Source organism: Cylas formicarius, unplaced genomic scaffold (assembly GCF_029955315.1).
Source record: "Cylas formicarius isolate icCylForm1 unplaced genomic scaffold, icCylForm1.1 PGA_scaffold_6__28_contigs__length_40554024, whole genome shotgun sequence".
NCBI classification, from domain to species: Eukaryota; Metazoa; Arthropoda; class Insecta; order Coleoptera; family Brentidae; genus Cylas; species Cylas formicarius.
The window spans coordinates 10,575,303-10,594,319 of NW_026844347.1; the positions used below are offsets into that span (position 1 = coordinate 10,575,303).

General features: G+C 31.8%; 1 protein-coding gene across 5 annotated transcripts in view; it reads right to left on the reverse strand.

Moving 5' to 3' along the window:
* Positions 1–19,017, reverse strand: part of LOC132702921 (serine/arginine repetitive matrix protein 2) — a 32,043-nt gene that overhangs the window by 9,794 nt on the left and 3,232 nt on the right. For 3 of the 5 annotated variants that reach the window (XM_060671783.1, XM_060671784.1, XM_060671787.1), the window contains exons 4-6: positions 5,402–5,707; positions 2,365–2,421; positions 1,556–1,688 (exon numbers count right to left, since the gene is read on the reverse strand). In XM_060671783.1, the coding sequence (XP_060527766.1) occupies positions 1,556–1,688; positions 2,365–2,421; positions 5,402–5,707 (496 nt within the window). Of the gene's footprint in view, positions 1–1,555; positions 1,689–2,364; positions 2,422–5,401; positions 5,708–10,137; positions 10,357–19,017 lie in introns of those variants that run through there. The other 2 variants (XM_060671788.1, XM_060671786.1) reach the window with 2 other exon arrangements.

Genomic DNA, 19,017 nt, shown 5'->3' on the forward strand with positions numbered 1-19,017 from the left:
GCATCTCAAATGGGCCATCCTGCACCTAAGACGTAGAAGTAGCATAAATAGTGAAATTTATACAAATATAAATGGGACACCATGTATATTAACGCATTTTCCGATCCGCTAATACTTTATGATTGTTTTCAAATAACACCTTCCCTGTGTATGCATCTTCAGCGGTTTTCGAGAAAATCATTTTTCCAATCAAAACATAGATTAAATTAAATTTTATTAAATTTATTTTTATTAAAAGATTAATTATGCCAAAGTAAAACAGTTTTCAGAAAAACTTGATTTTATTTCAGAAACCAAAAGATTTAGGTATACGTACATGATACATTAATTATTCGAAAGGGTCAAAGTCGCCGGGTTGAAAACATTTTAGGTCGAGAGAGCTAACCAAATTTTCAGAACAATCCAATGTACCGCTCGCAGTAAACGTCTAAGGTATCATCAACTCTGAAACATCCTATACACGAAATATGTTTAGGAAATTCCGAGGAATTCAAAAATACCTAAATATACACAGGGTGTTCTATTTACAATATACCCGGTACAACAATGGATCAATCAATCGTCACGTGGGCAGTTGGCTCAATCAAGATTTAAACAAGACACTATTAACGCAAAAAAAAAATTAAAACCCTTAAATTTATATTTTAAAAATAAAGGAAATAATAACAAAGGATAGAATATCACACTGATAATTCGTGCCAATAAAAATAATAAATAAGTAAAAATGCAATAGCATGTTTTTATTTGTCTATTGGATTTTAGTCCTTAACTAAAATATTCTTCCTATCTTATCCTTCCAGTTACTGTCAAAATAAGTCGTGTCAACTATGTTAATAATAAATAATAAATAATAAAAACATCATCGTATCAACATCTTTTTGAGACCTGGCGTAGTGCAGAGACCCTTAAATGAATAAAAATTATGGAAAGTTTATGGCAAATTATTTTCTGTAACTTTTGTGAGGAAAATAATTATCTCTATACGTTTCTCCATAAAAAGATGTTTTCGGAGAAAACCACGGTTACATTTTTTTTTTTTGATATCGGAAAATAAATTTCCTTAGAATCGTGTCAGAAAAAACGATTTTGCTTTACAAATAACACACTTTTATGAAATTCAATAGCTTAGGTGTGGCAGTTTTGGTTAATAAACTTTAGTAACTGTAAATGAAAAAACATAATCTGATAGATAGCGCACTGCGCCCTCTACCGGCTCGCTACAATTACAAAATACAATTTATATAACGGTAAAGAAATCCTAATTTCATCAATGTCCCACCATCTACTATGCCAAATTTTAAAAAATGTCATATGTATGTTATAAAAGAACAAAAATATAGATAGTTCGTGCAATTTTTTATTACTTAGGGTAAATATTTTCCAATATTAACCATTTTCTGTGCAGCTCTACGTTCACTTTCCAGCATTTCCACAAATTTATCCTTTTTATATCACCAACCAGCTAAGGCATCTAACACAAAAAGAAGCAACCAAAAAAAAAACACAAAATTTTATTTTTCACTTTATAAAACGGCACGCCTCATCTACGACTTACCTCCTTCTTTTTCCCCTTTTTCTTCTTTTTCGACCCATCATCAGAATCGTCCTGGTCAGTACTAGAGTCAGCTTCATCTGACGATTCTTCCGCCTTATGCTTCTTTTTTTTCTTCTTCTCCTTCTTATTCGATCTGAACATGAAAGAAAAATATAGACTAAAATATTGATAGGCTAATTATTTGAACGATAATAGAAAAGAATTCAGAAATATGCACATTGACATTATGAGTAAATTGTGACATTAACACGCGTTTCTTACTATTAATTAATTAAGTAATAGTAATGCTTGTATACATTAACAATTAATTCGCATATTACTGTCCTAGAACTGGGCTTGAAAAAATAATACAAATTTTTCATTCGTTAATAAATTAGCGACATACGTTATTGAAAGCAGTGGCAAACGAACTCAAATTCTTGCGCTCCATTAATTCTTTGCGAAAATAATTCGTTAGCAATTGGCTAAACATGCATAATGTAAATGCGTATATTTATGAACGCGATGCTTCACAATTTGTCGCTTGGACTAGAATTATTAATGCTGAACGCACCTTCGATATCCATTAATGGAACCGGCTAAACATTTAAAAAGGACAAAAAAACGAGAATAAATTATCTTCAAAATATATAGTCATACCATACAGTTACCTGGTTACAGCCTTCATTACAGTTTTGTAAGGCAAAAAAATATACCACCAACGAATTAGTATTAGGAAAATATTTTTCTTTATTTATTTTTTTTTGGTCAAAATAAAATCAGCACTTATACACTAGTATAACGTTTCCACAAACAACAAATTTACTTACTTATCCTTTTTGCGACTTTTTTTCTTCTTTTTCTTTTTTGGATCCTCACTCGATAAACTAGGCATTAAAAAAGAAACCTATCATTCATCACATAATATAGACAACTATTGAAAAAAGTGAATTTACACTAGAACTAGAATCATGCTGAAAAACGTACTGCTTCTTTTATTATAATTTCAATGCGGTACCAATTGGAGTTTCTTTAGAAGAATACGAAAAAAAAACTGACATTCTCTAAAAAACGGACTAGAGCTCATAAAAAAGAAATAGCTCGAGATTTGTTGGTTTTGTTTCCGACTGAAAATCGAGTTCGCTAAGTTCTGGTTAAGTCGGAATGAGCTCAGCGCTGTTTAGCACCAGCACACGAAATTGTTTGATATGAAACATTAAACAAATGCAAATTTTACTAATGAGACTCACTGCAATCTTGATTTTAAAAACGAAAGCTAATTTTTACAGATCTTGCCTATAATATTTAGAATGAATTACTTTAAAAAAAGTAAAATTTGTCGTTTGTTTTTTCAATTTTGACACAAATTTTTGAAAGATTGGCAAAATATGGTGTCTATTGTCGTCTATGTATATCCCAAAGTGCAATTTTGATTTTGACTGCAAATTTGCTCTGAAATACACATCCCAATCGAGTTCGTTATGTTGTTTTGGATGAGATCTACTTGTTTGTTGTTTTACGGTTCTGGTTCTGTGTAATTAAGTACTTTAAACCATTCCTAGGTGAGACCAAAACAAACCAAGTTGTAAATTAATATACAATGAAGTCCAGGCTACTTCGAACACAATATCAACACTGTCACATAACAAACCGCCAAATAAAAAAAAGAGCTCACCTTGAGAGCATTTCATGCAGAACTGCTCAGATGTATTAGCCACAATGTGTTACAATAATAGTCACAATGTATATCCAAATTTTACATCTCCCAACAAATTTCAAACGTCTGTTTAACAATTGTACGTTGAAAAGAATATATTCTAAAATCAGCCTTTCCGGTGATTCCAAAATTTCACAACTCTTAAAAGAACATAGCTGACGTGAAAGTAAACTTTTAAATAAAAAAGAAAAACCGTATATCTAAGCTCGAATTATTATTTAGAAGTTTAAAAATTATTACAAAAAATCGGCTTATTGATTGTGTCCTTGTGGGAGTGTCCACGGCACTGAATGATTTCTTAAAAGCACAAAAAAAAACTGATCTATTGCAGTAGAGACAGTTTTGTTAGTTTATTTTTGAAATTTTTCCACAAAACCGAAATGTGAATGACAATGATACTCATAGTTTAACAGTATTTAACAAACTTCCGACAAAACATCCAAAGAGAGGTTTCTTTCTGTGTCTTTTTGTCTCTTTCGGTATCGCAGGCTCAAATCTCTAATAATTGCTTCTATTTTTATTTGTTGCATTTGTTTGTTTTACCGTAATGCTTTTATGGCGTTTTCCACATAGAAAAATAAGAAATTATTATTATTGTTATTAACATACTGGGTATTTTATGACAACGAATGGATGAGTATCAATGCTCTGAGTTGATACTGCTACCTAAACTTTTTCGGCGGCCAATAAGCTACGAGAAACGAGTAGTAATTCAATTAAATTTAAAAGTAGTATTTTCGTCAATTCTTTTACGAATTCCATTACATCCACCCCATCCATTTTATTGGTAATTAAATTCATTGGGAGATGTCTATCCTGGGTGGAGCAAATCAACACAACGTGTTGTAAACTAAGTTAAAAGTTTTTATACTACAAACTCTTTTGCCTTCGTATATTCTATAACATTTGTGTCGTGTTGTGTTTGTGTTGCACTGCAATTTTTTTCATATAAAACCTAGATACGAATACAAAAGAAACTTTACTACTCCAATTCTGAATCTACTGATTCTCGGTCTTGTTAAGGATATAATTTTAAATGAGTAACGCTTTTATCTGTTGCCTTCAAATTGTTATTCTGTATAAACAAAATAAGTACAACTTCACTCACCCACTTTTTATGTTCGTAGTAGCTTGGACATTGTACTACATCAGCAACTAAACCCAAAATCTAATAATTTCTAAGTAATTATTTTTATGATTGTTTAGCACATCATTATTGTTCAAAGTAATTTCAGATATTAATATTTTCGAAAATTGTAAATCTAACGCGTGTGCGACTATGTGTTCATTTTTACCACATACATGGCCTCTGGCGGCAAATGATATTACTTTTATCGAATCCACACTTCCCGAATGATGCAGATTTTGTAAGGCACATGCAGTAAACATGAACTATTCGTTTCTTTAGTATTAAAGAATATGTTCCTTAAATTTCAGCTTCGCTGTTAAGTACTGTTACTATTATAATTTTTACAAAACTTCTGGATTCCTCCTGCGTCGGTTTTTGCTGAGTCGAACTTGCTGACTGAGCTTGACTAAAACTGGCTTGCATTTTACTCTGTACCTACTTATATATTGTTTACCCCTTGTGGAAAAATCCCTCAAAGACAAAATTCCATTTGAGATGATAGGCGTTTTCAATATTCCATTCATATGCGACAAAGAATGCATTGGAGAGACCGGACGAAAAATATCAACTAGGCTCAAAGAACATGAAAGAGCCTTACGATTAGGACAAAACGGGACATAAAATTTTATTCGATAAAACTAAAATTCTTGCAATCTATTAACAACTTAAGAATCTTAACAGCGACTGTGGTCTCTACCTGTTACCAATATCGGAATCAGTCATCTGAGACGGTGTTTATGCCCCTCATTTAGCTCCATCCCCCTCAAACATATATAAGCAGGTACAGAGTAAAATACGAGTCAGTTTCAGTCAAGCTCTGAAGAAGCCAACAGGATGATTGGCGAAACGTCAGCAAAAATCGACGCAGGAGGAATCCAGAAGTTTTACAAAAAGTATTACAGTAGCCTGTGGAAGTTTCTTTGAAAAATTTACTGTTACTATTACGGACATTATCATGTGAATATGTACGATTTAGTTTTAATCAGCTAAAATAGCAACCACTAAAGGCAGCAACACCAACCTTCTGTCTTTTAGTTTTCTCTTTTTCTTCTTGGAACTTTTTTCATTATCGGATGGCGGCTCCGGTTCCGGACTAGGCGTTCTGACCAGTTCGTAGCGGGCTGCCTGTTCTTTTTCTTTCTCTCTCTCCAACGCTTTCTGCTTCTCCCTATCTTGGATCGCAGCGCTGGCAGCCAACTTCTCTTTCGCTTCCCTGTCAGGATCGAAGCTGCTTCCTTCCACGAAATATTCCGATATTCCAAACGCCTCTCTCAGTCGCGCATTTTTTTCTTGCTGGGCGGCCGCCACTTGATGCGTTTCCGTCACACTGCAAAAGAACACAATCGTTATCGTTACCTTTAGTATGAAATATTATCAATATTAAAAACAAAACAAAAGTATTGTTTGTTTGAAGGCAAATATTCACAAAATGAGATATTTGAGATTTCCTATTAGGTAGCGTTATAGGAAAGTAAAAAAAAAGATATATTATCCTTAATATTGTGAGGATCGACCTGATGAACGTGCTGGCCTGACCCTGTATGAGTCCAAAAGAAAATCGAAAATACGTGTATGACCACCTCTCGAGCATGGTGAACTGTTCCACCACAGAATCAAAATAAAAGTTATGTTGGGCAAGAATTACTTAAGTGCCATCCCAACCCGACCTATTTTGCGAGCAGGCACTGCGTTCCATAAAAGCGGGCGCCGCTCTCGTTAGTCAGTTAGTCGAAAAGAGAACCCGGAGCGCGGAAATACTAATAATCTCCGGATATAAATAGAGACATAATATAAATTATATATCGTGTATAGTAAATAGTAATATCTAGTTAGTGACTGTTATTTTGGACGAAATAAATTTTACCCAGAATGACTTGTTTAATTTCGGTGTCACCTTTATCAAGTTAAAAAAGTAACAATACAAATATACTATAATAATTGCAATAATAATAAATTATAATAAATACAAATAAAAAAAAATTAGGTGTTCACTGCTGGCACAGTCTAGCTTAGAGATACTGTACTGAATCAGTAAGTACACTGTAGATTAGGTAGTAAATTTTAAATAAAAATGGCATGCACATACTTAAAAAATATAATTTTAGGAAAGAATAACCTGGGTAAACAATAGTCACTAACTTGCACTAATAAGCTAAATCACAAAAATTTACATTACATACAATTATTTAGTTATCAAGGAAAGTACTGTATAGTTTGTTGTATATAAAGTAAATATTTTTTAAATTTAAATTTGAAATTTTCAACACTTAAGTTTAATAAATCAAATGGCAACGCTGCATTACAAGCAAACGAACGCTGAACATGGAACTCTGATGGGGTGGAACCGGCAATTTAATCCTATACTTCATTTGAACATTGAACATTATGAACGTTCTGACGAAATAGCAATCCCTGAATGAATCGTAGTTTTCGTTTTTACTAACTTTATATAAAATTCATGCTCGTTGTATAGGTGGGATACATGATCATACTTTCTAAAGTCATATATACATCGTATACAGAAATTTTTGATTCTTTGTAATAATTTTCTGCTCTCCAGATCGAGGCAAAAACCTTAAACATAATCATTGTAAATAAAATGTGACAATACTAAGGTTTCACACAAACTTTTCCTGCTTTAATAAAATATAGTTTTAATAAATTAAAATATGTCGGTTGGTGTAAAGCATTTTTAGAAACAAAAAAGTTCTTTGCAATATAACCTGTAGGTGTTGCCTAAACCCAAGATTACTATCGATTACTACTCTCATCAACGAAACCAATGTTAGTATCGCCTATAGAGATTTGAACATTGCTTTTAAGTTGCGTTTTTGAGAAACATCACTTAGTATTTGTAAATCTAATAGCCCCCAAGAAACATTCCGCATCAAAAGAAAAATAAATTTGAGTATCATCAGCTAATACTTTTACAAGATCGCAGTGACTTAAGAATATCTGACGCATTAACGATAAAGAGTAAGCGTCCTAAGATAGAAGCTTGTGGAAACGTATCGTCTAAATAGGAACTTATAAGAAGGTAAGCTACTTAAGACGCCGACGTTCTGACAAGATGCACGTTATGGAGGAAGAAAAAGTACTAACAACTTATATTAAAATATACAACGTACTTACAAATTCAGTATCAAAATTTTAGTATCACAACTCATGGGAAATTTTTTATTTATAAGGGAGCCAAATTTTTAAGTGACTGACCTAGGTGTAACCTAAAAGTACATCTTGACATCAGACATTTCGTAAATGTTGCGTTTGTGAGACAGGGTATTTTGGATATTGGCTGATCTATACAATATTAGGTTTTTGATTAGTTACACAAATTAAAACAAAATTAACAAATATAGGATTAAATATGAACCAAATATAAATAATGTACTGATAACTACTTGAAATAAAACGAGTTCGCTCATGCAAATAAATTACAAACGATTAAAAAGTTTCTCAACAAAAATTTCATTTTGTATTTTAGACTTAGCTCTTTTGATTTTCATAAAAAACGAAATGGGGTTGTGTATTCTAGGATCTTAGCAAATGCAAACTACGCATTGCAACTATTATTACACTTTTTTGAATTCCTAAAAAAATATTCATCGTAAGAAGTTTTAATGGAAATGTTTTTATACACTTTTGAATTCAGGAAATGATGCCACATATAATAGAATATATTTTCCATGTTTGTTTTTGTTTTTGGCCAGGACAACCATAAAGGTACTGAGTTTAATATGTTGCCTACAGGTCACACGAGGTTGTAATTTAAAATAATTAGTTGTAGCTCCAAATGCTTTTTTAACACACACAGATTTATTAATTTGAAAAGGAAGAAATTGCTGCTATTTAAAATTAAGACCCTAAAAATTATACACTGCAGTGGTGAAAAAAAAAAGCATATTCGAATAAATGCGCTTTAAAACTTTACAGAAGGCGAGCGATAACCAAACTTTCTTAATAAGGCTAATCAGAAAAATCTATTGGTCACATATCAGAATTGTTATCGCAAACTGATTATAAAACGTTACACCGCATTTTTTTTAAGTTTTACTTAAAAATCAAATTATTATTTATATGTGTAACACAAAATTAAATTAAATCAATCTTTACAAAAATTAAGATCTCTAGTTGTTTAGTAAAAGAATTAAAATCAAGCAAGATAATTATTGCAAAAAGCAAAACTGAAAATTTGAATTTTATGTAATATGAGAACTTGTTGTTTAAAAATATCCCATCAAAATTCTTTTCGCATGCCACTCGTAAACATTTAAAAAATACATTGCTCAAAAATGACTTTTGATCTGTACCAAAATTTAACAAAAAAATGTAGTTTAATAATGAAATAATAAAGGGTGATCTGGTGATCTGGACGGAGAGTTCTAGAGTTTTTTAACCTTTTTGAACTAAATAAAGCCAAGGACGTGTCCACTTTTCCTAAAATCAATCAATCAATCAATCATGAAAGAAGGGATTCGATTAACTTTTGATACAAAATACGAAATAGTGAGAAAACCGTTCGAAAAGGGTGTAAGGGAAAGAAAGGGGTGATTTCGTTCTAACTGAAACTTTTATACTTTTACTAAGATTTTAAAACTACACTTTCTGACTTTTTGAATGCACATTATTCATCGATTTTACTATAAAAATAAAAACCTGAGAGGATTTCACTATAACTTCAAAGCGCCAACAACGAGGAACAAATTTCAAATTTTCCGTTTCACGGTACTGACTCATTTATCCATAAAATGAATTAGAGTTCTAAATTCATATAAACTCTTTGTACCACAAATTTCATCAACTCTATATTCGCAATCAGATGACGTACTTTCAACATGATTCACTGGACGTTTCATATATCTCAAGGTAGATGGCGCTCGAGTGATATAAATTTAAATTCGAAAATTCGTTAAATTTTAAAGAGAAAACCGGAATTCAGTGTCAACTTAAAATATTAACCAAAAAAGTGTTATCTTTTTTAGTTTGAACATAGAAATAAGAAATTATGACGTAATTGCGACAAAAGAATTAAAAATTTATCGATAAATTTTAGAAATTATGTTATATGTTCATGATTATAAATTTACATACATACTATTTACAAATCTTCTGGATTTCTCCTGCGACAATTGTTGATGAATTGAGCTTGCTGACGTTTTGAAAATCATCCTGTTGGGTTCTTCAGAGCTTAACCGAAACTCTTCAGCTCAGTTAAGCTCTGAAGAAGCCAACAGGATGATTGGCGAAACGTCAGCAAGTTCGACTCAGCAAAAACCGACGCAGGAGGAATCCAGAAGTTTTGTAAATAGTATTGTGGAAGTTTCTTTAAAAAATATAAGAAAAAAAATCACAGAATTAGATTGTAAAGGCGTCACATTTGAAAATGGCCAAAGGAGCATTGTTCAAAGCGATGTTAAATATTTCAAAATTTTTAAATTACCCAAAAAAAAAGTAATAGGAAAGAAACTTGCCATGAAATTATCTCAACAATAAAAATATAAAATAATGTATAATAAATTCAAACAAACAGATATGTATTTAAAACTTTTATATAAAATAAAATATTATGGAGATATATTTTATATGGGGTAAATACACTTTTGCATGAAGTTTAGGCACTTAATTAAATTATCCGAACACTAAAACTAAATTTTTTCTTTGAAAATAGCAATTTAATGCGACTTCAATATAGAATATAACTTGTGAATACTTTGTGAGCGACAATTTTAGTAATTAAAATCGCATAAAAAATCTTACTCTTCTTTAAATTCTTTTTCATGATTGTAGCACACCATTTCTCCTCCGCGAACGTTCGCATATCAAACACTATAAAACATAACATAAAATTTACGTTTGCACCGACATCCCGTAACCCTATAAATCCACTGTTAAAAAAAAATCAGTAACACTTAGAACGCATGGAGTCTCACAAAAAAATCTTTTGTATAATCCAAGGCACTAACGTAAAATGGAGCGGCGTCGTAATAGAAGCGTGGGGTTGGCACGCGACGTTGATCAATATTCACCCGCGTAGTGGTGGTGGAAACTGAGAAATCGAAAACCGAGGGGAAGGCAAAGTAGGGAAACCCTGTTGTAACCGGAACAATGAGTCATAATCATAGGACGCGAAGTTGGATTTTTGATTAAAGTATATTTAAGAAATGTGTAGAGTAATAATTCTCCATTAGGTACGCAAATGAACTAAAAAGTGAATCAACGAATTCTTCATGGCTTTGCAACATTCTTCATTAATTGAACTGAGGTGGCTTTTACTTGAAAAGCCATTTAAAGAAATAAATAAGAACTAAAAGTTCAGATTTTCACGAAATTATATATATATTCACATGACAATTGTCTTTGTAAATGTAATATTTACAAACTACCTGCTACTATATATATCGAAAAATGGCAATAAAACCTTAATTAATGTTGTTGTGAGAATTTAAGTTTAATAATGTAGAGGTATTTAAATCTAATTGATCGTTAAGCAATACATCTGAATGTCTCATTTTGTTAATCTCTATGGCTTCCAATAAATTTAGTTTTCTACTTTTTGTGGCTGTATGTTGTGAAATATGGAATGTGGCTGTACGGAAAATTGGCGTCAAAAATGTGTTTTTCTGTGTTTAAGTGTGTAGCATAATTAGAATCTAGACTATTGTTTTTATGATCGTTTGTTGAAGGATCTACCTGTGTGTCCAATATAAATTTTAGGACAAGATCCGCATTCCAACCTCATTTTTGAGATTTTGGACATTTTGAAACACATTTTGACAAATGTTTTGTAAAAAAGTTACTCTAAAAGGCAATTATCCTTAAAAAATTCTACATTGTTTTGAGTCAAATTAAAAAAATAGTCCAAAGGTGTTTGTAATTTATTAAGCAATATGTTACAATTTTAGCATAATCTAGGGTGGTGTTGATACTATGTATTAAAATAACATGTTGTGGTGTTACGTGCAAGACACAATCTTGCTCCCACCTGCTCCATTTTATAAAAATAATTTTTAAAGAACTTACCGGGTGGGCAAAAAAAAACGGAGAAAAATGTTTTTCGTTATAAGTTTTGACCTATTAATATAAAAATTTGTTTTCTTTTTTTTATAGAGCGATAGTGTAACTTACTATTTTTGGCATTTCAATAACTTTTGACACTAAGACTAACTATAAATCAAAACCTTAAACGAACGCTCTTATTGCAAAGCAATGGTTTGACTTTTTAAAGCTGTGACTAATGCAAAAATTGTAACAAAAACATAGCAAAGTGAATGATACTTTAAATGTATAAAAACCCTGTTATTGTTTTATTTCGATTCTTTCACGTAAACAAACTTAAATATTTTAAAAAATATATTAAATGAATAACTAACTTTTTTTGTTAAATTGTTACTTTTAATATATCCTATTTTTTTTTAAATTACTTTAATATAATTATTCTGAAATCTATCTGAATTTTGTGAAGTGTTATTAAAACGTTTTTATGATTTAATTAAAAACTGTTTGTAAATATAGAGTTGTTTGTGAATACTCTGTATAATAATTATATTGTATTAAAATTTAATGTTCGTAATATTTTTTTCTTTCTATTGATGTGTTTTTAATAATATTAAGTAAAAGTTATTGGCATTACAAGAAAATCGAATAAGTCAAACAACTAGGGTCTCCCTGACCCACTGTGGGGCGTACCTTATCACCTACATCATTTAAAGCCTCATGTACACAGTGTAAAAAATGCAAGTATTTATAACTGGTGATTTTTTTATTGTCGACACGATGCAATTTGGGCATGATTATTTGGTTGAAATTTTATTTTTAAGGGTTGATTTTGTTTTTAAATTTTGATACTACAAACTGTTTAAACTTTTTAGCGTTTGTTAGTGTTAAATTGTTTTTACCAGCATATAATAACTTATGGGTATATAAGCAAAATCCATAATCCAAATACTAAAAAGAAAGCAATTATATTAATTTATTCTGATTTCTGTGCAATTCCCTTAAATTTAAGACTAATTAAAGTTACATATTAAAATATTTTTTTAAAACAAATTGTTTATTGCCTTGTTTTAAAATAGTTCTTAATTTTCCTGTTTAATTTTTGCAATACTCAAAATTTTTCAAACAAATCGTCCACTGGTATTTTGTATAATCGTATTTGGGAGATGAAACTTTCATCTGCAATTACTTACGACGAAGCAATGAGCCTTCCGTCTATACGAATTTACGAGGGTCTACATTTGCTTCTTCAACATTTTTCACCTTAGATTTTTGCTGTGCGATATTTAATAACTCATACAGTTTTATTTACTTTTAAGAGCCATCTTTCAAAATTTTGGCCTTATGGCCTTAGAAGTTAAACCTGTACGTTCCGGAACAAATCGGAAAAAAATTAGCTGGTATTATATGAAACAATTACTGAAAAAGGCATTTTCATTAGTCAAAATGACAGTTTCGCATGGTTTGTTTTTTTTTCTGGAAAAGCGGGCCATGCGACATGAGGACCTTTTTATACTTAAATCAAACATCGATTAACACATTCACGACTAATAATATTTTATCAGCAATAATTTGTTTTTTGGACGGACCTTATGTCCTCGCTGAAAATATCCAAGAAGCAAATGGATAACTGGAGAAAGAAAAAAGCAAAATTGGAAGATGACTACGATGACTAAGTACAAACATCACCAAAACAGAGTATTTCAGGGTTGCAGATATACACAAGAAGATCATCTACAAATAAATAGACTCAAAATATATACTTTTTGGAGATACTGTTTCTGAGGACAAAATTGGATTCGACAAAACGGAACGACCTCCTGACCAGCGAGCAGTCCAGATTTGACCTCGATGGACTTTTTTTTGTGGCGCACATTGAAAGATATGGTTTACAAAGATAACAATACCCCTAAATTAACCCAAACCCGAGTGGTACACTAGGCAAAATGAAAGAATTTTGGAATGAAATCAAACTATAGTTTGTACAGTACCTGCATACATACAGACGTTATTGTTAATAACTTTGCTATCATACCCTATCTTAAGCGCGCCTTTCCTTCGACTCTCACAACATACCTAGCCATACATTATTTTTTATTTGTAGTAATTAAAAAACATCATTTAACATTCAGCTCAAAACATCCGATAGACGTCCATTTCGGATCCATTTTAAGTGGGTGCATGTTTCATGATGACAGTCCTATGAGTGTAAAAAAGATACTATTGTACATTCATTCAATTATTTCGACTTTTTTTTCCAACTCTTACTTTTGCAATTTCTTAATATAATAAATTATAGAAATTAACTTCTACCCCATTTAACTCTTCCTTCAACAATAAAATCATTTCAAAATAAATAATGATTAAATATTTATATTTTATATTTAATAAATTTAACCATAGTCAAGAGTTTGAGTGGCATACTATACTTTTTCTATGATCAATAGTTTTTGGGTACATTTTCGAAAAACGGCAAGAATTCCAAAATTCCATCTTCGGCTAAATTGCAACAAACAGATTCAATCGCTCCAAAACACGTGACTAAAATAGCGGATATATTAAGAGCTGACGTCTTAAAGAGAAACTTTCGCACGCTTGAACTCTGCACAATTATTTTAGAGGAAGTAGAGAAATATAATTAAAGGCAAACAAATAGCTTTTGAGGAAAACACAAAGAGCAAACGCTTTCGAATGCGACCGTAATCTCGAAGGTGGATTTTCAGGCTGCAGTTTAAATATTATTAGAAGAAACCTTTAAGTTAATCCTTAATCGTATTACCGAAGAGATTTGTCACTTGGGGTGATGCAGTCTGCAATCTCGTTATCGGACTTGGCCACAGGTTTTCAAAATAAAGTTCAGGGGGATTCGGGTCTAAACGATTTTAGCCATTCAATGGGCTAGTTTAAAATCAAACGTTAGCTCTCTGGTATGCCTTTGACACTGCGGTAATAAGAAATCTACTCAAATATTACAGATACAATATATTTTTTTTATATTATCTTTGTACTTTTTCTCTCGAAGCTGTTTTTTTAACAAATATATTTAATCTCAGCTTTTTTAATAAAGTTTAAAAACTTTGATTTCATGTTTGATTGTTCATGTTGAAATAAATTTAGTTTAACTCCAACTATAGTACCTCTACAAACTCTGGCATATAGAACAAGTAGGTTTTCACCCATAATTTCCAAGAATTGTATCACGCAAATGGCATTTTCAGTAAATTTAAATATTCGTTACCCTGTTATATACTGGGAATAATATTGTGACGAGCTAGCGGAATGGGCTGGGCGACTGGAATATTCGACCTCCATAGCGAAAAGGCGCTGCGATCTATAAAAGCGAACACCGGTCCAAAAAAGGTCCATGTTGTACAAAGGAAAAAAGATTTAATTATTTCTCTAGTGGAAAACCATCTTCCTCTCTTTATAAGTGTCTTTATTAGATGAATAAAGTTACCCAAATCACTTTAAATTTTAAATATACACCTATAGAGCACAGAAAGTGGTTTTTGGTATGCTTTTATTACATAAAAAGGGTTTTAAAGACGTTTTTGAAACATTTTTCATCTTTTACACCTGCTCAAATTCGCTAATATATATTTTTAATAGACACAAAGTTGCATTAGACGCATAACCTAAAATTATATTCATGTTTTTAATCATTTAATCGATTGTTGGAGACTAACTAATTTTATTAATGATATAATTATTTAACTATTAAAATGTGTATTGAAGCGATCAGTATTTTTCGGCGTTCCTAAAGGGTCGCTTTCTTTTACTCCCTGGATTACGATGAACTCGTCCTGTTTAAATAACACATTTTCATTAACGCCATTTGGTCACATAAAACCAAAATTAGTTTTTATAGCAAACTTGATCATTAGAAATGAATTATATCTGCAAAGCAAATGTATTATGTATTTTCTCAATGGTTTTATAATATTTTTATAATATTTTATCTGCAGGAAAGAAATGATGTGAGTTTTTGAAGGGTTTATTAAGTTATTTTCGATATTGTCTTCGAAATGTAGATTAGTAAATAGAATATTTACAGAGTTTTCTTGATTTATCCTAATTACCTATCTTCAATTTATAAAGATTGCCTCTTGATTGGTAATAGTTACAAGTACTTTAAATATGTTAGATATTTACTGCTTTAAAATGTGTTTTTACTATTTAAATAATTCAATAATTAATAATATTGGCTAGTCTTCAACAATTGATTAGTTTTGGTTTGTTGAGTAAACCTAAGTATTAATGGAAGGATAAGTGATAATACCAAATATTTGAAGACGGCTAAGCATGTCGAAACGTAGAAATGTCAACTAAGGGGGGGGAAATTTTGTGGCCTTTCGAATATATTGTAAAAAAAGTAATGAAGATAAATAACAATATTTTACTTTGACTTTAAATATGATCTGGCATTCTAAAGAATAAATTAACTGGATAATTAGATATTAATAAACATCCTGCAATAAATCTTTATTTTGAGCGGTAAGTTCATTTATATATTTGGTTAGGATAGAGCAAACAGCATTAAACAAAAAAGATTTGATTTGGCTCAGCTTTAAAATAGTACAAACTTTAAAGATGATTACAATTAGAACTCAAACACAATTTCTAGGATTTTCTCTTAGCCCTTAGTGTAACCCCCGATATATATGCTATGTCTAGAAATTTCCAATGAACAAAAAATTGCCCTATATAGGGTGGTGTATTCAAAACAAGAAAGATATTAGTTTTCTACGAAAATGCAAACACTCTGCGTATTCAACTATAAAATATTTTAAAACCAAAAGTATAAGTAAAATTATAAGTTTTTTATTATTTTTAGTAGGGCAACATGACAAAAATTGTCCATACGACGTTTTTACGTTAAACTCTATGTCTCTAGTCTACCCTACTTTTTTGAGCACTTGTAAACAGAACAGCGACTACCCTGCAAACTTACAGAATAGACAGATGAATCTAAATTTCAGACCAAAGGCTCAAAAAAGGAGCTAAATACCTAACGACGGATCTCATTGCGTTTTTTCTGGGCGCGTTCGAATTCCTGTTAACGGCGTCTTCGCTGACACACTGACAATGGCAACAGCACTGTCGTCGTCTGGCCGCGACCAAATTGGCCCTCGAACCCAACGCCTGACAAAGGGCACCTCTCCATAACCTCTCGAATATTAATCTCTCGTCCACAGGAATACGTTGACTTTTAATGGGACAATAATCGGAAGACAAACGGCCTTCTAAGACCAAACGATTTTTTGGACTATTGTAAAACATTTTCGTCGGAAAAGCACAACAAAAAAACGCGAACCCTAATATCATTTACGAGCTAGAAAACTGGAAGACGCGGTATCACCACTGTTATAACTTACTAGTACTATAATTATAAACTAAATGGAAGACATATCGGATTTTGTGTATCGCGAAAAGTTCGTTTCACATTTTGATTTGATCGGAGGAACGTTTGACGTTAAACGATCCGCGTCACGACGGGCACTTTCTGTGTCGAAAACAGACCCGACTCCGTGGGTGGTGGGGCGGGGAGGGACGAGCGCCGGGACGCGCAGCATCCCGACGCCGGATGCACGGGATTCACGCCGGAATCGATTGGAATTAGGGAAAATGACACTTTCGAAAGGCTTAAAACGATCTCGAGATAATAAGTTTTTGCTGGAATTTTACGTACAGTGGCTTTAAATGACCTTCTATAGCGAAATAAAGCATGATCTTGAGATATTTGCCAAACTGCTACGAATTTATTTTGTTACTTAGATCACTTTCTTCTACTGTAACACGTCTACAAGGCGGTGAAACGGCATACCGTAAACAATCGGTGAGTCATCACGAAAAGGAGAGTAAATGCCGGTCGCTAAAGGGTTATTTGTTCATTTATACACATGATACACAGGCAACAGTACAATATTCCCAAAGGGCGAAGTCTAGTGGACCAGGTTATCTAGTCATTCATTAACCCAACTAGATAAATCCATTTATTATACACCTTTTTGCACTACATAATACATACATTTTACTCTATTCAGATTTATGACAATATACTAAGTATTACCCGTACTAAACAAAAATAAAATAAAAGCGAAAGGAAGAGTAAGATTAAGTAAGTATTTAGAAAAATAATCATGTAACTATTAGAAGTTGAACTAAAAACCCAAGTCACACAACAACAACAACAAAGTTTTTGCATTATTGCTCGTAAAGCGCAGTTCTGTGTTATGGCACAGTTAGGCTATTCACCCTAATATTTACATTATAAGTTTCGCTACGAAAAACTAATGTATTATTATCTATTATTTAAATAGAGAAGTTTTTATTACCTTATATACAGGTGTCCCTTAAAGAATGATACATGGCAAAATTCTATAGGAAAAATATTACGATTTAACGAAACCTACCTGAATCCAAAAGTTGATATTAACTCAGACACAGGTTCTCAAAGTTGCAATTTCATTTTTGATTTTTTAAATAATTTCTGAAATAGTTTGCACAAAATTTAGTAAATCGGGATTTTTGGAATGAAAAATTCATTTTCTTGAATAATTTTGGAAGAAATTGTAGAGGGCGCTACGTATGGTACTTTTCGCGCATTTCATACTTCTTAACTTTTTTGCGCTTTAGTCTATGCAGACTTTTAATAAAGATATCATCGCTAACAGGTTTTTTAAACAAATTTCTGTCCAAGTTGCCGTTTTCGAGAAATGCACATTTGAAATTTTCGTTGCACCTACTTCAACAGTTTCATGACGACATGCATGGCTTTGAATAACATAATCACAATAAAAGGCAGTAAAATAGTGCGAGATAGACTCTGACGAAAACAGAGACAATAAAATACCTGCAAAATTTTCCTTGTAATAGGCGTTGTAGTCAAACCAAAACTAACCAAATGCGACTTAGGTTCTGGGGAATTTCTTTGCTGTTTTGCAATATCTTGGGTGTTTTTAAAAAAGTTTTGGTTAGTTTTCCGATAATGCCAAGACATAACTTGTTTCATAATAAATTGATACATGTTGGTACCCATCGAACTACCACCTAATTTAAACGGTGAGCTGTACATCAATTTATTGCAGACTCAATCAGTCGATTGTCTGGATGATCTATCCTTAGAGTTAAGAAGAACAATTATTTTCGTGCAAGATGGAGTTTCGGCGCACTTTTCGAGACATTTTAGAGACTAACTAAATAATCAATTTTCTTATCGGTGGATTGGTCGTGGGTAGTTTTGGGACTGGTCTATTGACTAGTCAATTGACCACTTCTCGACAAAAAAATGTTTTAAATAACATCTGGAAATTGTAGAATGTTATCTACCATTATTTAATATGTATTTTATAATAAATTATTATGCATCTGTGATGTCCAATTTACACATAACCTTCTTCAAGGAATATCCGAATACGATACGTAGCAATTCCAATAATAATATCGACTCCATTTGGTTCACAGAACGACGCGACGGCGATGTAACGCACAATAAATATAAATTTCATGGTATTTTAAAAATTATTTTGGTCAATTGATTGGTCAATTGACAAAAAAATTTGACCGCTCGATTAAACAACCCTAGTCTTGGCCGCCTAGGAGTCCAGATTTCAATCCTATTGAATTTTGTGTTTGAGGGTATAT